The sequence below is a fragment of the Alligator mississippiensis genome, chromosome 7 (assembly GCF_030867095.1).
Source record: "Alligator mississippiensis isolate rAllMis1 chromosome 7, rAllMis1, whole genome shotgun sequence".
In the NCBI taxonomy this organism is placed as follows: Eukaryota; Metazoa; Chordata; order Crocodylia; family Alligatoridae; genus Alligator; species Alligator mississippiensis.
Genome location: NC_081830.1, coordinates 289,281 through 300,383, shown reverse-complemented (window position 1 = coordinate 300,383; position 11,103 = coordinate 289,281). Strand labels below are relative to the sequence as shown.

Genomic DNA, 11,103 nt, shown 5'->3' with positions numbered 1-11,103 from the left:
AGGGAGCTGCACCTTTAAGAGCTGCTTCTAACCAAATAGGCTTTTATTCTAGAATCATCCCTTTAAGAACCTGGGAAAAATCCCTGTAAGGAGTTTAAAGCGGCAGGCATGCCTCCAGCTGGAGAAGGGGATGGGCAAATTTAAGAGAAAGGGGATTAGAATCATCATTCTCCTGCTTTTTAGTCATTGGCTCTTAAAGAGATTTTATTTAAGTGGCCCAGAAACATAAAAATATTTGTTTTAATTTGTAAAGGGGAGGGCGAGTGTTTGGGGAGAGGAAATGTAATGTCTTCTTCCAAAATGGGGAGGTGCCTGGATTAAATAACCTCCTGGCTGCATTAGACACCCCCCCCCAAGCTGTGAGTAGGGATGAGCATCCAGGCAATGGGAGGGGGCAGCAGACACTTTATTGGGGCTTCCCTGGGTGGTCAGGCTCATAGCCAGGCTCTTAGCCAGGATGGGAGTGGCCCCTGTACCATAATCAAGCAACTTCAACCCCCGCCCCAACCTCTCCTCGGGCTCCCATGAGCTGGGCCAGCTGTCCGTCACTCCAGGAGCTGGTCCCACTTCATCCCCCCAGCCGTTGGTCCCTGCTACCATTGGCTGGGCCAGGTGTTCATTGCTCCTCTCACCTGTCACTTTATCACACCCGGCCTTTGAGGTTCCTGCAGCGGCAGGGCCCTGCAAAGGGGTCAGTACTTGCGCTGGCGCAGGAAGAGTCCAGACGGGCGCTTGGGCATGGGCTCATCACCGCTGTCCAGCTGGAAGAGGTCGCGCCCGGTGCGCAGGATCTGCTCCTCCAGCTGCTTGTGGCGCTGCATGTCTGACAGCACCTTATCCAGCCGCGCCTCCCGCTTCTGGCTGCGTGACCCTGCGCCTGCGGCAAGTGCATGTGTCAGCCCTAGGGTCGCCTGCACACCCCTGCCCCTGCCAGGCCTGGCTGCCAGGGTCCCCCCATGGGCTTACCTGGTGCTCTGCGACGGTCGATGAGGGTGCTCTTGGGTGAGGCAGGCTCGTCGTCAAAGTCAAACTCAGTCGGGATGTGGGGCCTGGGGGCAGAGAGGTTGTCACTGGAGGGGTGGCAGGAATGGGGGAACCCCCAGAGCCCCATGGGACCCCTCAGCCCTGCCCTTCAGCCCCCCAAAGCCCCTTGGCCTCCAGCGGTGCCCCTCGCTCCCGACCCGCATCCCTTCACTCAGGCCAAGTGCTCACTTCTCCTCCTCCTCTTCCTCACTGGCCGGGGGCCCATCTGAGCGCTCGTCCTCCTCGCTGTCGGGCTCGGGCGTGGGGGCGCGGCGGGGCAGGCTCTCGGCCTGCAGCTCCAGGCTGCCCTGCGCCGCGATGAGCTCGTACAGGCGCCGGATCTCAGTAGGTGGTGGCATCCAGGCCTCGGGGGCCTCCACCTCCTCGTCACTGCAGCCCACGCACCAGTCTTCCTCCCCGCCTGCCGCCGTGTCTTCCTCCTGCCCCTGCGGCTCCTCCTCTGCCCCGGCCGGCACCTCCTCGGGGCCTGCAGGATCCTCCACGGCCAGCAGCTGCATCCCCGAGGTCACTTCCCCTTCTTCCTCCGTCACCACGGACTCCATGGCTGCCTGCAGGGGGAGGGGGGCTTCAGGTCAACGGGGCAGCCATCTTGGAACACGATGGCAGGTTGCGCCACCTTGAGGCAGCCCGGGCAGTGACCCAAAAGAGGTCACGCCGACACGGCGGCCACCTTGGGGACCTAGACCAGGCTGGGCGGTCAGCAAAGATGAGCCAGGCCACACGGCAGCCATGTCACGCGGGCACGCAAGGGCCAGCGGTGACCCCGGCTGTCATGCCAAAGCAGTGGCTGTCTTGGGGAGATAGGCCAGGCTGGGCACTGCCCGCAGCAGGTCATGCCATGGCAGCAGCCATCTTGCAGGGCTAGGCCAGGTCTGGCATTGAGCGCAGTGGGTCACGCCAACATGGCGGCTGTCCTGGAGATGTGCACAAGCCGCCAGCTGGGCCCCAGCCTGACTGACCCCGGGGGCAGCTCCAGGTCCGTGCTCAGGCTGCAGCAGGCGAAGGCAGAGCAGAAGGAATCGGAATCGCAATCAGGCCTAGGCCCCAGGCTGACTGGTCGCCATTTTGACGCCTTTTGCCCCCTCCAGCCGTCCCGGCGCCTCTGCGCATGCGTTCCCGCTCGGATCACTAGGCTGCGCATGCGCTCGCCACTAGAGCGCGGCCGTGGCTCATCAGTGCGCATGCGCGACAAGGCGAGCCCTGAAGCCCCTCTGGCACCGGCGGCCCCGAGGCGCATGCGCAGAAGCCTTCGTCCCGTTTCCAGAGCGCGTGCGCTCTGCTTTGCCGCAACAGCTCTTTGAAGAACGTACGCGCCGGCGCCTCGCTTCCACTGCGCAGCCACAGCCCTTGCATATCACCTCCCTCCTGGGATGGAGCTACGCATGCGCACTTTGTCAATTTCCTCCCCCCTTCCCGCTCCATGAACCAGCACGCATACGCATAACCATGTCCGCAGCTTTTCACTGCGCATGCGCCCGACGGCAGGCCCCCCCCGTTCGTTGTGCTGGAGGGGCGGGGCTACAAGGCGAAGGCAAGGGGCATGGTAAATGGGGGCGGAGCTTGGTGCGTGCATAAAGGGGTGGGGCTTAGGCGTGGCCACCCCAACTGGGCAGGGAGCAACGAGGGTGGGGCCTCGCAGGTCTAAAGCGGATGGAGCTAAGAGGCGGGGTCTAGGGGGGAGGGGCAAAGGGGGCGGGGCCTAACGGTACGTTGTCGAAGGCGGCGCCTAGTGGGGAGGGTCTAAGGGGCAGGCCCTAGCAGGGGCGTGGCCTACTGGGGGAAGGGGCAAAGGGGCGGAGCCCAGAGTGGTGCTGGAGTGTTGGGCGGGGCTTCCCTTCATGACCCGGAGGGGCGGTGCCTCCTTAGGCTCCGCCCTCTCCCCCAGGCAGAGGCGGAGCCGTGGGCTTGTACAAAGGCGATTCCCTCGTTTATTGTTATTGCTCCAACGGGCCGGAAGTGGGGCTAGGACACCCCCCCGGGGAGGCGGGGCCTGTGGGACACCTCTCCCCCCCTTTCCCCCTTCTGGGGGTATCCGTCCGAAGAATGGCACAGGAATATTTGCCCTCCTACACTCCATTTCTTAAAGGTAATGGCACTCTTAAAGGAATAGCTGTGATCTTAAAGGGATGAGGGCTCCTCCCTTCACCACAGTTCCCCTTACCAAGCCCTTAAAGGCCTGCTTTAGTATCCCCCAGATTACTTAGAGCCATCCCTCCCCCATCTGTTGCTTTAAATCTTAAAGGGATGTTCCAAACTAAAAGCCCCCCCTTGCACTCAAGCCAAGCAATGGACCTTAAAGGGATGCTCTGGGGAGTAAATCCCCTCCCATTTTTATTTAAAATTCCTTAAAGGGATTCCCTTCCCAAAAGCCTATGCTCTTCGAGGACTCGGAATAAACATCCTCCTGCATGATTTTTATAGCCTGGAAGCATTTTTTTTAACCCCCCTTAAAGGGGCATGCTCTAACACAATTTCCCTCCTGCCCTTGTTTTAGGCCCTTAAAGGGGACAGTGAACTAACTGCTGGGGGGCCCCGTTCCTCAACCTGCCACAAATAAATTAATAAATACAGAAATAAATAGGACGCTTGATATAAATTAACCGGGCGGTGGGGAGGAGTGAGGACCTTGGTCATGACGGTAATGAAGCTGGGGGGGGAACGGGGTGCGTGAGCCTTGGCACATGGAATCCTGGGTATTTACAGGGTGGGGCTGGGGGGGCCGCAAGGCATGCTGGGATGGCTCGGGAGCCAGGTGGCGGACCCCCCCCTTGTGGAAATGGGGCCATGGCATCCTGGGTCCAGTCCTGGCCCAGCCCCGGCCTGTGTTTTGGGGGAGGGGAGCAGGAGGGGCCTCATGGCCCCCCCCACCCCCACCCGGCGCCTTCAGATGGAGACTTCGTACTCCCTGGTGTCCTGTGGGGCAGGAAAACCCCCATCAGTCGGGAGCCCCAGCCCCCCACCCCCTCTCGGGGGGCTGGGGGAGCCCAGGCATCCAGGGGTGGGGGGCACACTCACGCCAGCCTCGTAGAGCGGGTTGTTGAAGTCAGACTCGACGGTGATGGGGCTGTAGCTGTGCGAGCTGGAAAACGAGAACCCAAACAGCGACTTGCCCTGGAACCTGGGGGGGGCCATGAGATGGGTGGGGGAGGGGAGGGGAGGGGCGGGGCTTACCCCACCCCCCTTCCAGCCCCTCGCCCATTCCCCACCCTGCTGCAGGCAGGGATGCCGTCCCTTTAAGAAGGAACAGCCTGGGTTCTCCATTTAACCACCTTCAAGGACAAGACAGCATCCCTTTAAGAAACACCCCCTCACCAGGAAATCCCCCCTTTAATGCTCACCTCCCTACGCACCTCCCTTTAAGACCCAGCTCATAGAGGTGGAATCTGGGTACCCCTTTAAGAACCCCCCAAGCCCTGCCCCCAAGCCCTAGGTCCCACCCAGTGGCCTGAAAGCCCCGCCCCCTGCACCATGCCCCAGCCCCGCCCAGCCTGTACCTGGTGTAGTAGACGTAGATGGCGCCAAGGAGCAGCAGGACGAGGGCCACGGGCAGGAAGACAGCGAGTGCCAGGCCCCCGCCCCCCATGTGGCGGGAGGGGTCTGTCGTCTGGGTGACTGCCAATCAGAGACCGGGAGCCTCTTAGGCTGCTCCTGGACCCCCTGCAGCTCCCCGCCCCCTGCCCTGCCCTGCCCCGCCCCGCCCCGCTCACCTTCCAGCTTGCGCTCATCCAGCAGCTCCTCGTAGGCCACTGAGGGAGAGACAGGGGTGAAGGGCACTGGGGGGTGCAGGTTGGGAGTGGGGGGCAGCACCAGGGGCTGTGGAGATCCTGGGGGGGCTGGGGGTTCTGGCCGCTGGTTTGGGCTTGTGGGGTCTGGGGGGGACGGACGCTGTCCTTGCAGTGAGGGGGAAGGCCAGGCAGTGGGGGAGGGGTGGGGGGTCATACCCTTGCAGCGCGGCGGGGGCCCGGTCCAGGCACTGGGCCGCCCGGGCAGGCAGGTGATGGTGACGTGTCCGAGCAGCTCGTAGCCCTCGTAGCAGAAGAAGCGCAGCGACTCGCCCGCCTGGTAGTGGTGCTTATAGAGCGTCTGGTAGCCGTGCGCCGGCACACCCGGGTTGAGGCAGGGCTCGTACTGCACTGCGGGGGGCGGGCGCTCAGCACCGGGTCCCCGCCCCCTGTCCCGTGACCGCCCCCCACCCCACCCCTTGCACTCACAGACACACTTGGGGACACGGTCGCTCCACTTGGGCGCGCCGGTGTCGCGCGCGTGGCAGGTCAGCGTGGCAGCGCCCTCCAGCGCGTACCCATCGTTGCAGCGGAACCGCACCTGCGCGCCCAGCGGGAAGCGCCCGTCCGAGGCACTGCGCCTCCCGTGTGCCACCTCGCCGGGGTCCACGCAGTTCACCACTGCGCCGGGGGGGCACGGGTCAGGGCAGGGCAGGGCAGGGCCCCCCCTGCCTGCACCCCCCACACCATCCCCCCCAACCCGGCTTACCGCGGCGGCAGGCGGGGGGGGGGCCGCTCCAGGCCAGGTCCCACTGGCAGGTGAGCACGTCGGCGCCCACCAGAGCGTAGCCGGGCTGGCACTGGAAGGTGAGCACGGTGCCGCGGATCAGGGCGCCATGCGAGGCCGAGCGCCAGCCTCCTGGCACGGCCGGCAGCTCGGGGCATGTGTCGTTGCGGTCCACCTCTGCGCAGGAGGGAGATGGGTCAAGGGCCCGCGGCACGCCAGGCGCCCCCGGCCCCCCGCCCCCCGAGCTGTACCGGCGTAGCGCAGCAGGAAACCCTGGCTGGGGCTCGGCGGGGGCCCGGTGGGGTCGGCCTGCAGCTGCACAGTGGCCGCGGCCCCGGACGACGTGAGCTGGAAGCGGGGCCGGGAGCCCAGGAACTGTCCCAGCACCCGCCCCGCCAGCCCAGCCCCGTCCAGCACCGTCAGCGTGTCCCGCCCCCGCAGGTTCAGGCTGCCGGGAGGGGTGGGGGGGAAACACAAAGGGAGAGAAGAAACAGACACTGGTGAGCGAGGGGGGCTAGACCCTGTGGCCCCCCACACCCAGGGTCGGATCCCAGCCAGAAACTGGTGGTAGTGGTGGGATCCCAAGGGAGGGGCTGGGGAACAAGGCAGTCAGGGGCCATCACTTGGGGGGAGGGGGGGGCCCAGTTTTTTAGGGTGGTCCCCAAAGAACGGGGGGGGGCGGGATGGGAAAGGGGCAAGGGGGATCCTGTTTTCTTGGTGGAATTCCAGAAAATAGTGGGGGGGGGGTCAGATGCCCCCTTGCAGGGGAGCGGGGGGGGGGGGGGAGCAAGGGAGGGGTCCCTGGCAGGGTTGTGGCACCTACATCTCCATGTCCAGCAGCACCCGCTTCTCCTCCTGCACGTGGATGGTCCAGACACAGTCCTGGCCCGGCCCGTAACTCTGCGGCCAGTCGGGGGAGAGCACCACGCCGGCCGGCTCCGACAGCTCCCCCCCGCACAGCGCTGGCGGCACACGGCCCGTGAGGGCAGCGCCGCCAGGGGGCAGCGGGTTGGGAGGGAGGGGCAGCGTGGGGGCTGGGCACAAGGAGCACGGGGCCGTACCTTTGCAAAGGGGCTCGGAGCCGTTCCAGCGAGGCGGCGCCCCCTGGCACTGGATGGTGCGGGGGCCGGGTGCCAGGGCGTAGCCGGGGGCGCAGGCGAAGGTGACGAGGGCGCCGGGCCCGAAGCTGGGGTCGGTGCTGCTGAAGTTGCCGTGGGGCAGGAAGGGCTCGTAGCACCGGTCGGCGGAGAAGGCTGCGGGGTGGCGGGGGTCAGCGGCACGGTGGTGCCCCAGGCCCTGCTCCGCACGGGGGTTGCGGGGACTCACCCTCGTAGCGCAGCGCCAGCAGCGGGGGGGCGCGGGCGCCATCGGACACCAGGCTGAGCTGGAGGTGGGGGCCGTCGCTCTGCAGCCCGCGCTCGGGCACGTCGTCCACGTCCGAGTCGAAGAGCACAGGGGCCTGGGCCGCCACGCCGCCGCGCACCACCAGCCTGCGGTGGGCAGAGGTCAGAGGTCAGGTGCCCCACCCCGCCTCCCCCACCCGGCACCCGCTCACCGGTCGGCGTCCTCGTCCAGCGCCAGGCGCTCGAAGTGCAGGTGCAGACGCTGCCCCGGCGCCGCCTCCAGCTCCCAGCGGCAGCTCAGGTTCAGGTTGAGGCTCAGGCTCAGGCCCAGGCCCGGGCCGGGCGCCCCTGGCAGTGCCAGGCGGCCCCGCGAGGCGTTGCGCACCAGGCCCCCGCACGCCGCTGCCGGGGGGGCAGGGGGTCAGAGGACAGGCCCCCTGAGCCCCAGCCCTGACGCAGCCGCGGGGGGCGGGGGGGCTCACCCAGGCAGAGGGGGCTGGGCCCGCTCCAGCGCGGCCGCGACACGTTCAGGCAGACGAGGGTCTCGGCGCCCTGCAGCCGGAAGCCAGGCGCGCACTTGAAGGTGGCGGAGCCACCCGGGTGCAGGTCGGTGACGGTGACATCCCCGTTGTCGGGCTGGCTGGGGAAGGCGCAGCTCAGCAGGAAGGCTGGGGGGGCAGGGCACAGGTGTCAGGTGCAGCCCCCCTCCCCAGCACTTTTAGTCTGGAGGACAGAAAGACACCCTGCAGGAAAGAAAAGATGGGGGCACCCACCCCCATGCATCAAGGGCACCTCCAGCTCCAGGGAGGGAGAAGCAAAAGGCGGCTCTTAAAGGGGCAGCAGGCCGTGTCCTGCTAAGCTAGGGTGTGAAGTGTGCCCTTTAAATGGCCTCCACCCTCTTGAAGGCTACGAGGCCGACCATCCAAAAGAAACAGGCTGCCAAGGGGCAGGGAGGAAGCAGCAGCCACCTCTGCTTCTTAAAGGGGCAGGGCCTTTCTTTAAAGGGGCAGGATGCTGAGGCTGCAGGGCCCAGCCACCTCCATCTATTCGAGGGAAAGGGGGTGCCTTTAGAGGGGAGGCTTGGTGGGATCTCTTAAAGGGGCAGGGACGAAGCGCCCCCATCAGGGCCACAGTGTCCCTCCAAGGAGCGGGGCCAGTAAGTTCCCGTACAGGGACGGGACCGACAAGGCGGGGGCCCTTGAAGGGATGGGGAGAGCCTGTCAAGGGAGGGTGGGTCCTGCCCAAGGGCCAGGCGAGCGCGCGGTGCCGAGCTCCCGCAAGCAGTCGGCGGGGCTCACCCTGGTAGCGCAGGCGGAAGGCGCCGGGGGCGCGGGCGGCGCCGCTGCGGAACCGCACGCGCAGGCGGTTGCTCGGGCTGCGCAGGACGCGGCCCTCGGCCATGAGCGACGCGTTGGCCAGCAGCACCGGGGGGCCCCCGGCCGGGCCCGGCCCCTCCACCGCCAGCGCCGCCCCGTCGGGCAGGCTCAGCATCTGCACCTGCGGGGGGGCGGGGTCAGCGCGGCCGGGCCCCGCCCCCGGCCGCCGGGCCCCGCCCCGCCCCCGCCCCGCCCCCGCCCTGCTCACCTGCACCTCGATGCCGTAGCCCAGGTAGACGGCGATGTCGTAGGTGCAGTCCACGCCCCCCAGGTCCGGGCCGCGCGCCGGCGACTCCACCAGCCCCTCGGGCCCCCGCAGCTCCTGGGCGCAGGCGGCTGCGGGGGGGTTAGGACCTGCCCCGCAGCGGTGCCCCCCCCGCCCCGCAAGCGGTGCCCTCGCCCCCGCCCCGCCGCGCGCGCTCACCGGGCCGCAGGGCGGTGACGGTGACGGTGGTGGTGGTGATGAGGGTGGTGGTGGTCTCGTCGTCGCCGTCGGGGCCGAAGGTGCCCGTGGCGGCGGGGGTGGCGGCGCGGGGGCGCTGCGCGGCGGGGGCGGCGGTGGGGAGGAGCCGGGGCGGAGGGGAGGCCGCGGCCCCCGCCGCTGTCCCGGGCGGCCGGGCGGGGGGCGGCTCGGCGGCAGCTGCGGGGACACAGCGCCGTGAGACGAGCCCCGCAACCTCCCCCCCCCGGGCCCCGCGGCTCCTACCCGCCGGCGGCGCGAAGCCCGTCCTCAGCGCCGCGCCGTCCAGCAGCTCGGCCAGGCCCCGCGTGGGCAGCGGGGAGCCCGCGGCCGCCTCCGGCCCCTGCCCCGGGGACGCGGGCGCCTCATCCTCCTTCAGCGGCAGCGCTGCGGGGAGCGGCGGGTCAGGGGGGCCCCGCACGCCCGGCCCGGCCCGGCCCGCACCCCCGGCCCGCACCCCCGGCCCCGGCCCCGGCCCCGGTCCCGTCCTACCGCGCAGCAGGGGCAGCAGCAGCAGCGGCAGCAGGCACGGCCCGGGGCTCATGGCGGGGCCGGACCCGCGCGGCTTCTGGCGCTTTCCTGCAGCAGCGACGGCGGCGGCAATGCGGGGGGGGAGCGGGCTCAGCCCCGCGCACGCGGGCTTCGGCCTCCCTCCCCCCCCGCCGGCCCGCGCACTGCCCCTGCCGCCCCACACCCCGCACACTGCCCCTGCCGCCCCACACCCCACCTGAGCCCCGCACCCCGCGCACTGCCCTTGCCGCCCCACACCCTGCACACTGCCCTTGCCAGCCCGCACACTGCCTCTGCTTCCCTGCACCCCACCTGAGCCCCGCACCCCATACACTGCCACTGCCGCCCCGCACCCCACCTGAGCCCTGCACCCCACGCACTGCCCCTGCCGCCTCGCACCCCACACACTGCCTCTGCTGCCCCACACCCCACCTGAGCCCTGCACACTGCCCCTGCTACCTTGTGCCCCACCCGCCTGAGTCCCCAAGCCCACGCACCGCCCCTGCCACCCTGCACCCCGCCTGAGCCCCACGCACCGCCCCTGCTGCCCCGCGCCCTGCCTGCCTGAGTCCCCAAGCCCGCGCACCGCCCCTGCCCCCCTGCACCCCCCTGCCTGAGCCCCCTGAGCTCAGGTATCCTGTCCTACCTGCTCTGGGCCGGGACCTTCCTCCACCCCATGACCCCGCACCCGCCCTGTGGCTCTCGCCTGGCAGCCCCGTCAGCAATGGGGACATGCACAGACGGCTGTGGGGCACGTGGAGCAGAGACGGTGCCTGACCCTGACTCGGTAGCGCCAGGCCCACGCCCCAGCACCCACCGCTGACCTGCTCCCATCGTGTAACCTCCTGTCCTCTAATGGCAGCCAGTGGTACACTACAGTGTAGTGTAACGTGTACCATGCCATGCTGTTGTTCAGCCTTCGCAAGCGAAAATGACCACATCCAGCAGGAGGGGGTTGGGGGAGAAGAGGGAAAGATAAAGGGACGGAGAAAAGAGAAAGTGGGGGAGAGGAGAAAGAAGAGAGACGAAGCAGAGGGGGGTGGAGGACCGGATGCGAGAGATCCTTGTTTTTCTGGCCACGCGCTTCCTCCCTGCCTTTGCCGTGCGCCACTGCTTGACGGCCAGGGCTCCGCGCCCAACCGGTGACCTCGCTGATGGACAGCCACATGCTAGACTAGAAACAACGCAATCCAATGTATTGTAGAACAGTATAATAGATATATTATACTGTACAATACATTGTATTGCATTGTATCCATTACAATGATCAAATATCAGTTCATATTGATCAATGTAATATAAGACAATATAGTATAATGGATACAACACAGTTCAGTACAATACAATGCAACATCATGTAAGGCAATGACATGCATGTGGTTGATGGAGCAGTACGACTTGCAGAACACGATCGATGCAATAGAGTCGATATAGAAGACGGCACGGTAGAAGAAGAACAGGATGGACAAGATGCAACAGTTGGTCCATGTCACGCGTTAGAACCTAGCAGTTGCAGCGCAGTCGATATCTAATACAATCAATATACAGCACAACCAGTACTTATTGCAATCAGTACATAATATCATACGATACACTCTAACATGCCAAGTGTAGTGTGACCGGCTGTGATTGCTCTAATACAGTTCGTTGGGACACAACAGTTGCGGAGAGATCCAAGTCCAATAGAAGATAAGAGACCGCGAGAGGATTATTCTCTACCATATCATGTAATGTCATCGTAACCTGGGAAATGGGGCCGAGGCAGCCCAGCGCCGGGCTTCCCAACCGAGGTGTGGCTGTGGTGTGCCAGAGGTGAGCAGTACTGCCACGGCAACGAGCCACGAGGAGCTCAGAAGTGCGG

General features: G+C 66.5%; 2 protein-coding genes across 5 annotated transcripts; both read right to left on the bottom strand.

Annotated features, from left to right (window-relative positions):
- Positions 1-186: 186 nt before the first annotated feature.
- PAGR1 (PAXIP1 associated glutamate rich protein 1) lies at positions 187-2,515 on the bottom strand. 2 transcript variants are annotated; one of them, XM_014601544.3, is made up of 4 exons: positions 2,355-2,515; positions 1,213-1,592; positions 967-1,049; positions 187-877 (listed from the first exon to the last, which is right to left on the bottom strand). In XM_014601544.3, the coding sequence occupies exons 2-4, from the start codon at positions 1,584-1,586 to the stop codon at positions 693-695; spliced, it is 642 nt and encodes a 213-aa protein (XP_014457030.1). In that variant the 5' UTR covers positions 1,587-1,592; positions 2,355-2,515; the 3' UTR covers positions 187-692. The 2 variants fall into 2 exon arrangements, with proteins under 2 accessions (XP_014457030.1, XP_014457028.1); XM_014601542.3 differs by lacking the exon at positions 2,355-2,515 and adding an exon at positions 2,004-2,346.
- Positions 2,516-2,949: 434 nt separating this feature from the next.
- On the bottom strand, positions 2,950-9,349 carry SEZ6L2 (seizure related 6 homolog like 2). 3 transcript variants are annotated; one of them, XM_059730377.1, is made up of 18 exons: positions 9,225-9,348; positions 8,979-9,119; positions 8,697-8,912; positions 8,481-8,608; positions 8,195-8,393; positions 7,379-7,564; positions 7,109-7,298; positions 6,880-7,043; positions 6,615-6,806; positions 6,377-6,515; positions 5,805-6,001; positions 5,536-5,730; positions 5,256-5,447; positions 4,986-5,177; positions 4,752-4,790; positions 4,539-4,656; positions 4,060-4,123; positions 2,950-3,957 (listed from the first exon to the last, which is right to left on the bottom strand). In XM_059730377.1, exons 1-18 carry the CDS (start codon positions 9,274-9,276, stop codon positions 3,928-3,930), a joined length of 2,634 nt encoding a protein of 877 aa, XP_059586360.1. In that variant the 5' UTR covers positions 9,277-9,348; the 3' UTR covers positions 2,950-3,927. The 3 variants fall into 3 exon arrangements, with proteins under 3 accessions (XP_059586360.1, XP_059586359.1, XP_059586361.1); XM_059730376.1 differs by having other exon boundaries at positions 4,060-4,162; positions 9,225-9,347; XM_059730378.1 differs by lacking the exons at positions 2,950-3,957; positions 4,060-4,123; positions 4,539-4,656; positions 4,752-4,790 and having other exon boundaries at positions 5,034-5,172; positions 9,225-9,349.
- Positions 9,350-11,103: the final 1,754 nt, after the last annotated feature.